Source organism: Mchenga conophoros, linkage group LG4, assembly GCF_057382185.1.
Source record: "Mchenga conophoros isolate Kocher_MC1m ecotype Shallow Benthic linkage group LG4, M_conophoros_male_GT1.1, whole genome shotgun sequence".
Classification (NCBI taxonomy): Eukaryota; Metazoa; Chordata; class Actinopteri; order Cichliformes; family Cichlidae; genus Mchenga; species Mchenga conophoros.
Genome location: NC_140529.1, coordinates 4,842,896 through 4,858,836, shown reverse-complemented (window position 1 = coordinate 4,858,836; position 15,941 = coordinate 4,842,896). Strand labels below are relative to the sequence as shown.

General features: G+C 42.3%; 1 protein-coding gene across 4 annotated transcripts in view; it reads right to left on the bottom strand.

Annotated features, from left to right (window-relative positions):
* The window catches only part of smg1 (SMG1 nonsense mediated mRNA decay associated PI3K related kinase), a 57,929-nt gene extending 52,612 nt beyond the window's left edge, over positions 1-5,317 (bottom strand). For all 4 annotated transcript variants that reach the window (XM_085270006.1, XM_085270009.1, XM_085270008.1 and 1 more), the window contains exons 1-5: positions 5,106-5,317; positions 2,895-3,043; positions 2,346-2,498; positions 1,768-1,904; positions 835-893 (exon numbers count right to left, since the gene is read on the bottom strand). In XM_085270006.1, the coding sequence (XP_085126132.1) occupies positions 835-893; positions 1,768-1,904; positions 2,346-2,498; positions 2,895-3,043; positions 5,106-5,182 (575 nt within the window). In that variant the 5' untranslated portion in view covers positions 5,183-5,317. The remainder of the gene's footprint in view (positions 1-834; positions 894-1,767; positions 1,905-2,345; positions 2,499-2,894; positions 3,044-5,105) is intronic.
* Positions 5,318-15,941: the final 10,624 nt, after the last annotated feature.

The window sequence follows — 15,941 nt, the reverse complement described above, 5'->3', positions numbered from 1 at the left end:
CACAGCTGTGTCCAAATTCGGGGGCCGCATCCTTTGGAGACCGCATTTGTAAGCCGATTAAGTCACAGTGTGGCCCACCATATCCCAGAATTCATAGCGCGGCCCAGCTAATTCCAGTTCCCAACAATGGCGGCAGCTACTTAGTTTTAATATTACTCTTATTATTCTTTCTGGGTTGCAAAATGAACATTTAACATATTTTCAGAATGTAGCTGTGTAAACCTCTAATATCTGCTCAGTTTATCAAGACAACACATATTTTCAAAAGTGCGCCGACGTTTTCAGAGCCATCTGTTACCCACTAGCTCGATAGCTGACCGGGAGGTCAAGGGTCACTAGAGCCGGTGAAAACAGGGGATTCCCGGCACATCATTTTCAAACCCCCCGGAGTTCTTTCCCTACTCAGGTTAAACATGATATATGAGTCACTCAGATAACTTAAAAATGTTCTTGTTTGGCTTTGTTCAGTGTTTTATTTGTTCCTGAGTAAATCGGTTTGGCTGAGATTAAAGTTACAGTTTGCACACAGCTGATTAAACGGTTAACATTGAAAGTTTAATAAACTCTCATCTTGTCTTTATTGTTAGTTAGCACAGACCTTAAACACTTAAAGCTGTAAGCTAATGATAGTTATATAAGAGCAGATGCTGCTGGTGCAACAAGCTGTACGTTTTACGCCCAATGGATGATGATCCGATTAGTCGCTTGTGGCAGCGCTACTGAGCAACAGTCTGAGTTTATGTGAATATTTTAATCTCCTTTCTATTTCTACAGCCCTGAGTTATTGAAACTTCCTGTACTGCCAATGAACCCACGCACCCAGCATCCTCTTACCTCTCATTTAAAATGTCATTCAGAGTGCTAAGGATGGTGTCCAATTGTTTGACCAGAGTCTGTGGAGACAAGACAGAAGTCATTAGGATTACACAGTCTCACTAGTTACTCACTGTTTATCGAACTACAGTCCCCTTTATGTATCAGTCACATCTAGCTAGCTCAGGCTCATATTATAGCAGCCTTCACATCAAAATATGTCTAAACAATCATGTTGCTAGGCAACTCAGTGCATGCCAGTAGTTGTTTTACGTTAAAACTAAAGCCCCCTGCAGCGCTGCAGGTAAAAGCAGTCATAATGTTTTTGTCCTTTGTTCTCACACACCTCAACATTCAGTATTTAATGAAAAAGCCCATTTTAGGAAAAGCCAGGAAAACTGAGACGATGGGGTTTTATCTTAACACAGTTACAGGCCCGAGGGTCAAAGTATTCATAAATACATGAGTACTAGAGCCTACGAAGGACCTTTAGGTAAATCAACAGTCCAAGCTGGTCAGTTGGGGTGGCTGTAGCTCAGGCGGTAGAGCAGGTTACTGCTGATCTACTGATCGGAAGGTTGGTGGTTCAATTCCTGACTTCCCCTAGTCTGCATGCCAAATATTCTTTGGCAAGATACTAACCCCAAACTGCTCTCTGATGCATCCATCGGAGTGTGAATGTGTGTGACTGTTAGCTAGAAAACACTTAGAAAAATGTGCTTTTGCGAATGGGTGAATGCACAAGTTGTATAAAGCGCTTTGAGTGCTCAGAAGAGTAGAAAAGCGCTCTATAAGAACCAGTCCATTTACCCTCACAGTGTGTGCTGGGAGAAGTAAATATGTAAACACATCGTATAATGTATTCCAATACAGTTTGCTGCACCCTGTGAGTGTGACTATAGTGACGTTGCTGGCTATCACGGATTGAAACACCAGGAAAGTAATCTGACTGACCCCTCTGCTCTCGCCATGGCTGATGAATTCCTTCAGCTGTTTGATTGTAGCCAGCCTCCGGTCACGATCATCTTCCCTGGAGACTCGGCGCAGGAGGTTGGCCAGTCGAGACTCCTCTGAGTGAGCCATTCCTCTGTCTGCAACGACATCCCGACACTCCGAGTGAACACACATGATCCCGCTGCAGCTACACCAGTATATTAGAAAAAACTAAACTACAACCACAGCTGGAGTTCCTCAGTATCATTTCAGAAGTATATAGATGTAACTACTGCAGAAAACATGTTGGGAACATGCTCTTTAGACACAAGCTGTTAATTAGCTAGTCAGAGCCTAGTGTTCCCATGGAAACTGGGTAGGAACTGCAAGGAAACCTAAATTTAAGTCTTAATACCATTTCTCCACTTGTGTTAGAGTGGAAACTTCAGTTAACCAAACCTGGCATTACCTTTTTCCAACTGTCAGTGAATGACTCAGGCAAACCCGATCTGAACACAACGCGAGCTTATTTTTATAAGCCAACTCCTTTGAACCTGCGTTGAACGTGTGCTTCTGCATGCATTTGCTGCACCACTTACCCTGCGATTTCCTCATGTCCTTTGAAGCTAGAGCACGGTTTCCATGCTTAAAAGGAATCAAATCCGTTGTCAAGTCATCTGGCCTCAGCTCTTGCCCCAGCGACTTCCAATCAAACGTAGTATCACAGACACCTTGACCAGCTTCATATCCACCTAAGAGACATTTCATAGAAAGGCCAAGTACGCATAAGCTGCACTATTCAAATACAATGTGTGTTTGTCCATGTAAACAGCCTGTTTTACAACTTGGTTTAACCAACAAGTCAAAGAGGAGCTGACCTGCAGAAGGCTCACGACAGAAGATAAATCATTCTTTTCAACATTTCACTTTAATTAGAAATCTGCATCTTTGCTTCTTCGTTTGTCTTTAGACGGGTCAGTGACTAGAAATGAAAATCTGCAGTTAACATGAATGATGGGAGTTTAACTTGAAATTTTGACCCTGAAACTGGAAAATGTTGAAAGTGGGGCAAAAAGCTTCCTTTTTGGGTTATTTTCAGCCAAAGTCTAAGTAAGAAGTAAGAGTTTCAGCTTAACCACAGGCCTCACCCTCTTCCTGATGGGTATCTGCAGCAGCATAGACATTACTGGGCACTGCTGGCTGTTCAGGGCAACTGGAGGCCAACACGTCGTACAGTGGTCCTGAACCAAACTCTCTAGACTTCACCTCGTCCTGGCTGGATGACACACTGTTAACTCTACGGATAAAACAAACACAGACAAAAGAAAAAGACCACCAATGTCACAGCTGACTCTTGATCTAACTCTGAACTCATCCCATTACTACCAGTTTAATACTAATGAATGTCACAGTTCAACTGGAAAGTTTCAGTGCGTGACTAATGAAACTTTCAACTGTAATGACACCACAGGTTGGAGCGTATGAGCTACAGGTGTACTTCAGTGATTCAAGCAAGTGCCACTGCTCAGCAGTTCTTTTTGTCTGGGAGTCGATCATTGCTAAAGCATGACCTACAGAAACATGTCACCATCTGTAAGCAGGGGTACAGCTTTTACACTGTGTGCTCCTTCTCTCTGCCCAATCACAGGTGGTGAGTGTTCTGTACAGGTAAACATCAAACTAGTCTCCAGATGAGTCGGTGTAAAGTAAAGATAAACCACGAGGGACTGCATGAAAAGCATTTGGTGCATATTCCAACTTATTGGGCAACTTTAAGGGTAAACAGTCTATTGCATTTTTAATACAGCAGAGGGAACAACTGCATTAATCACATGGTATAATACTTACATCACATCATGGCATACTGTTAATCAGAAAGAATACAAACAAAAATAATCAACACAAACTTCATCATTTCGCTATTGCATCCTCTCACAAAACATGAAGTGTTGCTTCGACATTACTGGTTGACTCTAAGCTTTGAAGCTTGCAGTATTAGTGCCAGCTTAAACGCCATCGTTTAATCATTAACAGCAACATTTAAATCTCACTTAGCCAACTAACCAGAAAAAGTCACTAAGGATGGCAAATGAAGCAAGACACCAAACAAAATAAAAACACACTAAAGCAGGAAGTAAAAATAAACTATTTAGCTGGCAATTCTGTGCATGAGGTGCAATGCTGCTCGGTAACAAGGCCTACATGGTAACTGCACTGGTTCTTATATTACAGTGTTTTACTCTACTGGAGCACTCGAGGTGCTTTATACAGCATGCCTCATTCACACACAGATACTCCGATGAATGCATCAGAGAGCAACTTGTGGTTAGTATGTTGCACGAGGATTAATTTGGCATGCAACCTGGAGTAACTGGGATGAAACCACCAACCACCCAGTTAGGCGATGACCTGGTCTACCTGAACTACAGCCACGCCAGAAATGAAAGGCTAACATTAGATTAGTTTAATGCCCAAGAAAGAACTGATGAACAGACTGTCATTTTTGTTGTCATACTACTTTAATCGTTTAGAAATTCTTTGCAAACAGATGCAAATCAGGCCTACCCCCACGCCTACTAAAACAGGAGCAATAACCTGCTGCTGAGCCCAGTCTGCAGTCTTCATTTAGCGTGTGACTACAACAACAGGCACCTGACGCTGTTCACACGTCTCACACACACCCAAAATACCCTGGGTCGACACGGGAGTATGGAAACATGGATCCCGTCTCTTACAGAAAGCTGCAGTGAGCCGCATTTCAAAACTAAGCGAGGCCTTCGGGCAGCTGCCACGCTCACAGCCAGCAATGACATCTCCTCTTTTACTCATTGCCCAGTTAGTTATTATAACGCCAACAGGTTAAAAAACCAACACCATCGTACACCTCTCTGTGAAGAAGCTGTAAAAAACGTATCCGGAAGTTATCTGAGGAGTTGATAACATTGCTTTGGGTAGTCTTTCCCATTAGCTAACCATATGTAGCCAGCGCGAAGACCCACAGCTCACAAACACTTTGAGCTACCATGTGTTTCATTTTAAATATCGCTCATCAGTAAAATACATAAAAGATCAGTATTATTTTTTCAACTGGCGTGCTTTTGTACCAAAGCCTCACAGTTGATTAGCCATTAGCGTTAGCTTGTTAGCAGCGACAGTCCACGACACAGGCTCGTCACAAGCAAGCCCTACGTTTACCGTGGGTGAGTCTATACTGCGTAAACAAGATGGTTTTATGGTTTTCAAGACAGTGCAGTTACGGTCTGTTAGTATTAAGCGTTTAAGCACAAACAAACAGTGCTTCCCTTCCATGTGGCCCCAGCTGAACACAACAGCGAGCCGTAGGCCCACAGAGCACCAACCTGGACTGCCAGTCGTTCCAGTGTGGCCGCAGTTTGTGGGCGCCGCTGAGCCGAGACCCTGTGGCTTTACGGCTCATTACCTTTTAGAGCGCTGCATGACCTACTGTCAGCGGTAACTTATCTCTCCGCAACGTTACTTTTCTCTATTATGCTTTATCAAACCTCACAAATAGGTTAGCAACTTCTTGTTACAGCTAGCTTACGGCACTCCTTCTTCTTTATGTTTTTTTGGCAGTTGTCAAACCAAAGAACGTGCATTACCGCCACCTATCCGGATTCTAAGACAATTACCCAAAATTCTTAGGACCAAATTCATTTGCCTGAATAAATGACAATATTACATTATTGGATACGTTTGCAGAAAGTCTCGTACACTTGAATCTGTGTCTACGCCACATGTTTATTCTTTGGCTATTTGGCGTATTATTTAAACTGTGATCAAAGCTGAGCGATGATATAAGTGACACATCTCTCCTGTTTCTTCTGTATCCATAATCCTAAGCAAAGGAATTTACTACTACTAATAATATCTTTATTGTCAAAAAAATCTGATGCAAAACTGATGCAACCCTATGACTGCAAACATCTTTAAAGGCCTTAAATATGTCTGTAAAAATACAACAGCAAATAAATAAATAAATAGAGTAGAAGGTCTATAACTATGCATAAAAGTCTCGAAAAAGTAACCTTAAAAATGTCTGACAAAAATTTGTACTTCTGTGTGCTTGCTGGTGGTACTTTGTAACCATAAACCCTTCTACAAGCCCTGAGTCATAACCTATGCCCTAATGCAGTGGTTCTTAACCTTGTTGGAGGTACTGAACCCCACCAGCTTCATATGCGCATTCACTGAACCCCTCTTTAGTGAAAAATAAAATGTGATTTTTTTTACTGGTGCACAAAATGAGCCATGCACGTCATGGCGGAGGCTCTGCCGAACCCCTGAGACTGAGTCACTGAACCCCTAGGGTTCAATCGAACCCAGGTTAAGAACCACTGCCCTAATGTGACAAGGACTGCCATAGAAATGTAACAACAAAAATTGTTGGGTTGCCACAGCCTGTGATTGGCTTGTTCCATTTCTCTTATGCATTTCTAGCTATTTTTTTAAAATTACATTTTATTCATTATTATTCAAATCAAATTAAAATTCACATGTTTACTTTGATAGGGCTAAAACCAATAATAAAGTTACAGACCGTGCTTATATCAAGCATGTGTATACTTACTGCACTTGATGCATTTTAACCATATATAATATATATTACAGAATATGCAGAAACGCCTGCATACGTGTAAAGAAATGGCTTTGATTTTGCCACCCCATTTGATTTCCATGCCACCAGAAGAAAGTTTCTCTAGATCCGTCTTACAGTACAAAGCACCTTAAGGTGATTGTTGTTGTAATTTTGTGATATATAAATAAAATTAAATTGAAAAAAATGGATTTTGTTTGTAAATATTCTAGAAAACCCTAACGAATGTTATTAGCTCACTATTCGCCTTGTACCGTTGCCCCACCCTGGAGCCAAGCCCCATGAGAGGGTGCCCGAGGGCGAGCGTCTGGTGGCCGGGCCTTAGTCCATGGTGCCTGGCAAGGCACAGCCCAAAAAAGGGACAAGGGCACATGTTCCTGCTGGCCCACCACCTGCAGGAGGTGCAGTAGGGTCGGGTGCATTGTGAGCCCAGCAGCTGCTAGGAGTGGAGATCCTGGCGGACCGATTCCCGGTGCCCCTGGTGAGAAGCAGCGGGCTTGGGTGGGTATCCTTGCTGCCTGTATGTTGGAGTTTCTTCCAGTGGATGAGAGGGTTCATTCCCTGTACCTCTGGGTCCTGGGTCCTGTTCATTGTCTGCGCTTATCCGCCGAGTGGTGGTTCAGAGTACCCAGCCTTCTTGGAGTCCCTGGGTGGGGTACTGGAGGGTGCTCCGCCTGGGGACTCTGTTGTCCTACTGGGAGATTTCAATGCTCACATGGGCAACGACAGCGAGACCTGGAGGGGCGTGATTGGGAGGAACGGCCTCCCGGATCTGAACCGGAGTGGTGTTTTGTTGTTGTCTTAGAAATGAACTTTTACAGCATGATTGGAATATTGTATATGAACAAAAAGAAGTTAATAAAGCTTATGAAGCATTTTTATGAACATTACTTGAGAAAAACTGTCCAGTAATTGAGATTAATAGGAAACACAACTATGCTGGAAGACCATGGATGACTAAAGGACTACAAAATGCTAGCAAAAATAAAAAAGAATACCCTATATATACCTATAAGCTCAATGTTTTTAAGAGCAGTGGAAGAGAAAGAGATTTATGACATAGTTAGAGGACTTAAGAACAAAACCAGTACAGACTGGAATGATATTGATATGGTAACAGTAAAGACAGTTATTGATGGTGTTGTAAAACCATTAAAATATATATTCAACTTGTCTTTTCAAAAATGAGTTTTTCCACAAAAAATGAAAGTTGCTAAAGTTATTCCCATTTACAAAACAGGTGAAAAGTATCATTTTACAAACTATAGACCAGTGTCAATACTCTCCCAGTTCTCTAAGATACTGGAAAAACTTTTCATAAAAAGATTTGACAGTTTTGTGGAAAAATATGAATTACTGACAGTCAGTTTGGGTTCAACAGATCAACAGCTTTGGCACTGATAGATTTAATGGAAGAGATAACAGAACGTGTGGATAATAAGAGGTATGCGCTCAGAGTTTTCTTAGATCTAAAGAAGGCGTTTGATACTGTTAATCATGAAATTCTATTAAAAAAATGGAAAGGTGTGGTTTTAAGGGGAGTGGTTTTGGAATGGTTAAAAAGCTATGTAGGGAATAGGCAACAATATGTACAAATAAATGAATATAAATCTAATTTGATGCATATTGCTTGTGGAGTAGCTCAAGGTTCAGTATTGGGTAGTAGTTAAAAAAATGATCAAATTATAGCAGAGAAATGTGTAGGAAAGGCAGCTTTGAGAACATGCCCTGCTGGATCTGCAGCTCCACTGCACAGACATCGATTAAACCTGCCTAATAACACACATGCAATGAAAATCAGCTTCTTATCTTTCATCAGTGTTACAATTTAACACACTTAAAGCCTGAAGTTGAGGAATAACTCAGGGGAGTTTCATGACAATAGAGTGACTTTTGTGAAAAGGAAAAAGATAAGCCAGTGATTAAAAGCCTAAAGTAGTTTTAGAATAGTGAACTGGAAGTGCTCTCGTGCTGATTGAGCAAAAGAAGTGATTACGGTAAAAATAAAAATAATTTAATCATGTGGTAATGTTTAAATATGCATTTCTCTTGTCAAGGCAACTTCTTGAGATATGACTCAGTATGCAAATGAGTTGAATGAGTGGTGACAAAAAAAAAAGAAGGATTGAAGTTTCCTGTCGGGCCGTGTGAGTGCAAAGAAACATGTCTGTGACTGCGTGAGCAGAATTGCTTGGTAAAATATATAATGTTAACATACAGGATAATTAAATAGAGTGGTCAGGTCTGTGACTAAGTGCAGTCGTGCAGATCTGAAGAAGAAGTTTCTAATTTAGTGATGACACATTGTTATAACGTGTTTAGAAAGTGCTTAATGGGAATATTACTGTTGTGCAAACTGCGCGGCTTTTAACAAGATTTTCTGTGTATTTCGCAGGTGAAATTATATCAGTTGACCTCAGACTGTCAGGACGCTGAAGAACCGAGGCCAACCACTGAGATATGAGGTGGGGAAAATTAATTAACAAATGAATGAGCTCATGTTGCTGAGGGTGGAGAATCTGATTATTTGCGTGGGAGTCTCCACTATCAGCAATATCTGGTGTGAATGCGTGTGAGTGAATGTGATGGACTGATGATGTGGACTAAAGTTTTGACTGACTTGACACTGAGACCAAGACTGGACCAAGGTTAGGATGAATAAATGTTGACAAACAATTCACCATGTCGGGAAGAGAAGGGTGAATGCTTTACTTTGCTATGTTTTGCTTTGCCAAGAGCAGGAGGAGAAGAGAGACCAGAAGGGAAGAGTGTAGTTTCACATGAGGGTGGAGCTGCAGACTTAACCCTGGGGCTGCTAACTTTGGGTTGCTGATGTTTGCTTTAAGGAAATTCTGTTTTATTGACTGGGCTTAGATTATGGTATCACATTATATTGTTGGGAAAATGCCAAATGCTAAAGGGGAGAAAATTTCTGATATTACTCAGATTACCATTAACAAAAGCAGGCCACTGTATAAGTCAGTTAAATTTTATAGAGTGAAATAGTCAGAACCAAAGCAATATTTAGGAGTTATATAGGGGATTGGTAGACTTTTCACATTAAGAATAGAGTTATGGGGGACTTCCGGTGTCATGGTGGCGAGAGTAGCAGCATAAACAGGAGCTCCTGCATCGATAGCTAAAATAATCCGCAATTCAAGAATACAATTCATTAAAAGCGACTTTCCCTTCAAGAATAATGAGCGGAGATAAAAATAAGAAGGGACGAGCCCCGGGCCAAAGCTTAGAAACGCGACTTGAGAGTAAGACATATGAAACACGCTCCGAGCAAGAGGGCGAGAAGATGGCGGCGGTGGCCGCAACATCAGCGCTAGGCCCCCTCAGACAAGTGGTGAGTGAAGAAGTGGCGGAGGGCATGCAAGACCTTAAGGCAGAGATGAAGAAGGAGCTATCGCTCGTGAGAACAAGTTTAAAAGAGGACATGAAAGCCCAAATGAGCGAGTTAACACACGAGATAAATCAACAGGTTACCGCCGCCACAAGCAGGATCGAGGAGGTGGGGAAACGTCTGGAAGAAATGGAAAGAAACATGGTAGGGAAGGAGAAATGGGACATTGGAGTGAGGGATGCCATTGTTACATTACATTACACCGGTTTTAGAATCGCTGCACTGGCTCCCCGTGTGTTTCAGGATCGATTTTAAAGTTCTTTTATTGGTTTTTAAATGTCTTAATGGTCTTGGGCCTTCTTATCTCTCAGATCTGCTTTTACCATACGAACCCTCGCGGACCCTGAGGTCCTCTGGTACTGGCCTTTTAATTGTCCCTAAAGTCAGGACACATACTCACGGAGAGGCAGCGTTTCAGTGGTATGGTCCTCGTCTGTGGAACAGCCTGCCGGAGGAGCTCAGGGCCGCAGAGAACGTACATGTTTTTAAGAACAGGCTCAAGACCCACCTTTTTAATTTAGCTTTTACTTAGCGTTTATTTATTTTATGCTTATTTATTCTATCCTGTTATTCTATTATTCATTTAGACTTTACCTAATATTTATTGATTTTATTCTTATTCATTTTTTAATCTTCTTACTCTATTTATATTTATATTTATATTGTATCCTGTTCTTATTTATTTTATCATTTTACCCTGTATATATCCTATTGTGTCATATCTCCAATGTTTCCTCAGAGGGCGCTCTCTGCACCAGGGCTGTGATCGACTGTGGCTGCTGGGTCTCTGGGGGTCCTCTCAGCCTGGCTGGGGGGCTCCTTGGCCTCCCTCCTGCTGTGTGCCCAGCCTGGAGGCTGCGGTCTGTGACCGGCTCCCGGTGCAGACGGCTCCCTGTGATAGTGTTTCCTCACTTGGCCCAGCCCAATTTTTACTCTTTAAGTGTGCTCGTGTGTGTGTGTGTGTGTGGGGGGGGGGGGGGGGATATGTGTGTATTCACATCATTTATGTTAATGAGAGTGTGGGGAGTGAGTTGGAGGGTGGGGTGGGCTGTTTTTAACTATGTAAAGCACTTTGTGCTACATTGTTTTTTGTATGAAAAGTGCTTTATAAATAAAGATTGATTGATTGATTGATTGATTGTTCAGCTGCTGGATAACCAGAGGCAGCTCCAAGAGAAGGTTACGGATTTGGAGGGGCCGTAATAACATACGGATATATGGCCTCCCTGAGAACATAGAAGGCACCTCCATGCTAAGGTATGATGATATCGGAGTTGGGGGACGGTGTGGACTTGGGCAGCGAGAAGAACCTAGGGATAGAGAGAGCTCACCGGGCGCTGGGAGTGCAGCCGCTGCCGGGGGCGCCCCCTCGATCAACAGTGGTGCGCTTCTTAAAGTTCAATATTAAAGAACAAATCCTACGCGCTGCATGGAAGAAGCCGGTATATATAAAGGAGAAACGGATTTTCTTTGATCACGACTATGCCGAAAACATACAAATGAAGAGAAAAGAGTATGGCCCGGTTAAAAAAGTACTTAAAGAAAACGCCATCCGGTTCCAGACCCCGCTTGCTAAAATGCGGGTTCATTTTGACTCGGGAATGGTCCTATACAATAGCGCGGAGGAAGCTGCGGCGGATCTAAGAAGACGCGGATACACGGTGGGACCGGTGGCCACAAGAAAGCCCAAAGGCATTACGGCGGAGATGATCAGCAGTATCCTACCGACAAGCGTGGTTGGGCCGCGGCGCGCCGGGAATACAGCTGATCTACGCGGGAGCGCACGGGAAAAGCTGAAGGTTTTCCAGCACACGGAGGACGTCGGTACGGAGGAGTAACACCTGTGCCCCACCCACCCCGTTTCGCTGTTAAGATGAACATAAGACCAACGGAACAACAGGTGCGCCGGGCTGCTGATCATTACAGGGGGGTATATGGTTGGATGGCCTCCTCCCCTGGCCGTGATGGAATATGGCACGTCGATCCCCCTTTGATCATAGAGTGGTGAAGGTCCGATGCAGGTGACTCACATGTTTTTTGTTTTTTAGTTTCCCTTTTTCTTTTAAAATAGGGAACGAGAGGGGCCCCACACTGTGGCATTTCCCCCAGACTGAGAGGAGAGAAAAAAAACCTCTCTTATGGAAGACCTGGTTTATTTGGTTAAGACAAGTTCTGTCTTTGTTCATGTGTGTTTATTATGTGTTCTGAGGGCTGGGAGTATTGTTATGTTGGTGCGGGAAAATAAGTTGGAAATACATAGAACATATGCGGTATTATAAGGTATTGTCTTTGAATGTAAATGGTATAAAGAATCCCATTAAGAGGAGTAAGATAGTTTCAAAGCTAAAAAGGGAAAAAATTGATATTGCATTTCTACAAGAAACGCATCTATCAAAGGAAGAACATGAGAAGTGGAAGAGAATGGGATTCAAAAATATCTATTATGCCTCACATAGATCTGGCAAAAAGAGAGGAGTGACCATTCTGATACGAACAAGGTTGGTTTTGAGTTTACTGGAGAACATAAAGATAAAGAGGGAAGATTTGTGTTGGTGAAAGGGAAAATGGAACAGGAAGACGTCACGCTGTGTAATATATATGCACCCCCTGGTAGTAGTACAGGGTTCTTTAAGGAGATATTCAGTCTTATTGCCGCAGAAAGTGTTGGCACATGTATATGTGCAGGAGATTTTAATTTACTTCTCCATCCAAAATGGGATACAACTAGCCGAGACCGGAGGGGAACTAAATTAGAGAAACAAGTAAAAACAATGTTGTCTGAGTTGGGGCTTATAGATATATGGAGATATTTACACAAACATGAACGCAAATTTACATTTTATTCAGCGAGACATGATATGTACTCAAGAATTGATTACTTCTTTACTTTTAGTAAAGATCTCCACAGAGTGAAGGATTGTATAATAGGACAAAGAGATTTATCTGATCATTCGGGACTAACTATGAAGATTGGGTTTAAAGCTAGCCCCAAAAACACCTTATGGAGGCTTAACACAGGTCTGTTAAATAATGACTTGTTTAAAAGAGAAATGGGACAGGAGTTAAAAACATATTTAGAACTCAATGACAATGGAACAGTTAATCCTACAATTTTATGGGATGCGGCTAAGGCATACCTTAGGGGTAAAATTATTGCAAAATGTGCAGTCCTAAAGAAGGTGAGAGCAAAAAAGCTGTCAGATTTGCAGGAAAATTTGGGGAAATTGGAACAATTGCACACCGTTACAAGGTGCCCCCAGGTATTGGAGCAGATGAGGCCGGTTAAACAGGAGATCCACAAAATTTTAAGTGAGGAAATTGAAAAAAAATAAAAATATAATAGACAACGGTGGTATGAGGCAGGACCCAAAGCTGCTAGGCTATTATCATGGAGTCTCAGGAGGCAACAACAGGAGAACACTATTCATAAAGTTCGAAATTTAAAAACAAATAAGATAACTAATAAACTCGAAGAAATTCAGAGAGCATTTGAAGAATATTACGCTGAGCTATACACACAACTGGATAAAGCAGATGAGCATAAGATTCAGAATTTCTCATCCAGCCTAGATCTACCATTTATAGGTAAGCAGCAGAATGAAAAACTCGTCAGAGAAATATCAGCAGAAGAGATTAACACTGGGATCTCAAAACTCCAGACTTTTAAAGCCCCAGGATGTGATGGATTTCCACCAGAGTGGTATAGGCAGATGAGGGAACCCTTAATCCCGCTACTAAAGGCCTCTTTTAATTACTCTCTGAGTGGGGGGGCGCTCCCACCATCGTGGCGGGAGGCGTATATCTCTGTCATACCAAAAGCAGGGAAGGATAAAACTGACCCCAGAGGTTATAGACCTATTAGCGTGTTAAATATAGACTATAAACTATTTGCCGCGATTTTGGCTAGGAGGTTGAGTACATTGATGCCCATGCTGGAGGATCAAACAGGCTTCATTGGTAACAGACAAACACACGATAATATCAGAAGGGCCATTCATATTATTGACCAGCTACTTAAAGGGAAAACTGGAACAGTTCTCATTGGGCTTGATGCGGAAAAGGCATACGATACAGTCGGGTGGGAATTTCTGCTTCATGTGTTGAAGAGATTTGGGCTATGTGACAGGTTTATTCAGTGTATAAGAATGATTTATATGTCTCCAACAGCGAGGATCAAAGTTAATGGAAGCCTCTCAAATTGGATAACACTACAACGTGGCTGCAGGCAGGGCTGCCCGTTGAGCCCGCTGCTCTTTAACCTTTTCATTGAGCCGTTGGCTCAATGCATCAGAGAAGATACTCGATTGGAGGGGGTTACAACAGGGAATGTGGAAAATAAAATTTGCTTGTATGCAGACGATGTGCTGGTAGCGCTAGGAAACCCGGAAGAGGGAATTCCTCTGCTTATGGAAACACTGGAAGAATATGGCAGACTGTCTGGTTAGAGACTGAACATTCAAAAAACTCAAATCTTGACATTCTTCTTTAACCCCTCAAGACAATTGGTAGCAAGATATAGATTCGGATGGCATCAATCTCAAATGGAGTATTTGGGGATCCTGCTGAGAAAAGACCCTGCATTGTTATATGAAGTTAATTATAATCGGGTGAACAAGAAGATATATGAAGATCTGGAGAGGTGGTTCTGCTCCCCCTCGATCTGGGCAGCAGAGTTAGAGCGATAAAGATAAATATCCTCCCAAAGCTGCTATATTTGTTTGCAGCACTTCCAGTTGAGGTTCCAGCAAAACAATTTAGGGAGTGGGATATGCATTGCTCAAGATTCATATGGGGAAATAAAAGACCGAGAGTGAGATATGCAACATTGCAGCTGCCTGGTGAGCGGGGGGGCATGGCTCTACCGTGCTTTGAGGATTACTATCTGGCAGCCCAGATCAGACCTCTAGTGTGCTGGTGTAACTCTAAGTTTGAGGCAAAATGGAAGCACATTGAGCTTTCTTTGATGGATTTCCCAATACAGTCTGTTCTGGGGTCCCTTGAGAGTTTGCCACAGGCATATCAGATGCAAAATTTCTGTGTAAGTTTTTCCCTGAAAAAATGGGCAGATGTGATTAAAATTTTTGGTCTTAATAGGGAAATAGGGTTGCTGGGATGGCCAGCGTATCTCCCACGCTTCCTTCCAACATTGTTAGACCATAAATTCAGGGAGTGGTCCAGGCATGGAATCACTGCGATCTGTAAGATGGGGAGCTGATCAATTTTGAGGACGTGTCAGATTTACGAGATCGGCAGGGAAGATTTTTATCGTTACCTGCAGGTTCGGAGCTTCTTCCGGAAGGAAATTAGAATGCTTGACGCAGATGCTAGTGGGGTGATCCGAATATTTATGGATGCTTATGGTGAGAACATTATAAGAGGTACTATAGGCAAAATATACAGAAGTTTTACAGCCATGAAAAAGACCTCAACAAGATATGTCAGTCATCGATGGGAAAAAGAAGCAGGTATAACTATCTCAGAGGAAGATTGGTTGCGGATGTGGAAGAATGTGTTGTCTACCACAAATTCTTTAACATGGCGAGATTTTGGATGGAAGAATTTAATTAGATTCTTCATCACACCAAAGCAGAAATCCGAAATAAGTGGTTCAGGCGCTTCATGCTGGAGGGAGAGCGGGGAGGTCGCTGCAGGTTGCTTCCATGTCTTCTGGTCATGCCCTAAACTGAAGACCTTTTGGGAGGAGATTAAACAAATGGTGATGGATGTGCTGGAAGTAACACTGGACTTCTCCTTTAGTACCATGTACCTTGGGAATATCCCTGAGGATATAAATAACAGAGATTCATACTTACTGAAAATAGTTATGGTTGCATGCAAAAAGGCAATTACTAGGTGTTGGTTACAGACAAGCCCCCCCACACGGAAGCTGGTCATAGACATTATTAACACAATTCATCATATGGAACTGATTACCCTCTCACTGCGGCTACAGAAGGAGAAAGGAGAGAGACTTTGGGAACGATGGGATCGTTATACGTCAAGAGACTAGAAACTGATACCTCTGTGATGCAGAGGGACAGCTACGAATTTGTTTGAATGGAACATGCACCTGTGTAATATGTAGTATGTGTAAGTAAAACAAGGCGTTGTGTATTTTGGAATATGTGAACATATGTGACTGTGTTGATTTCCCTTGCCCTCTTTAGTTCT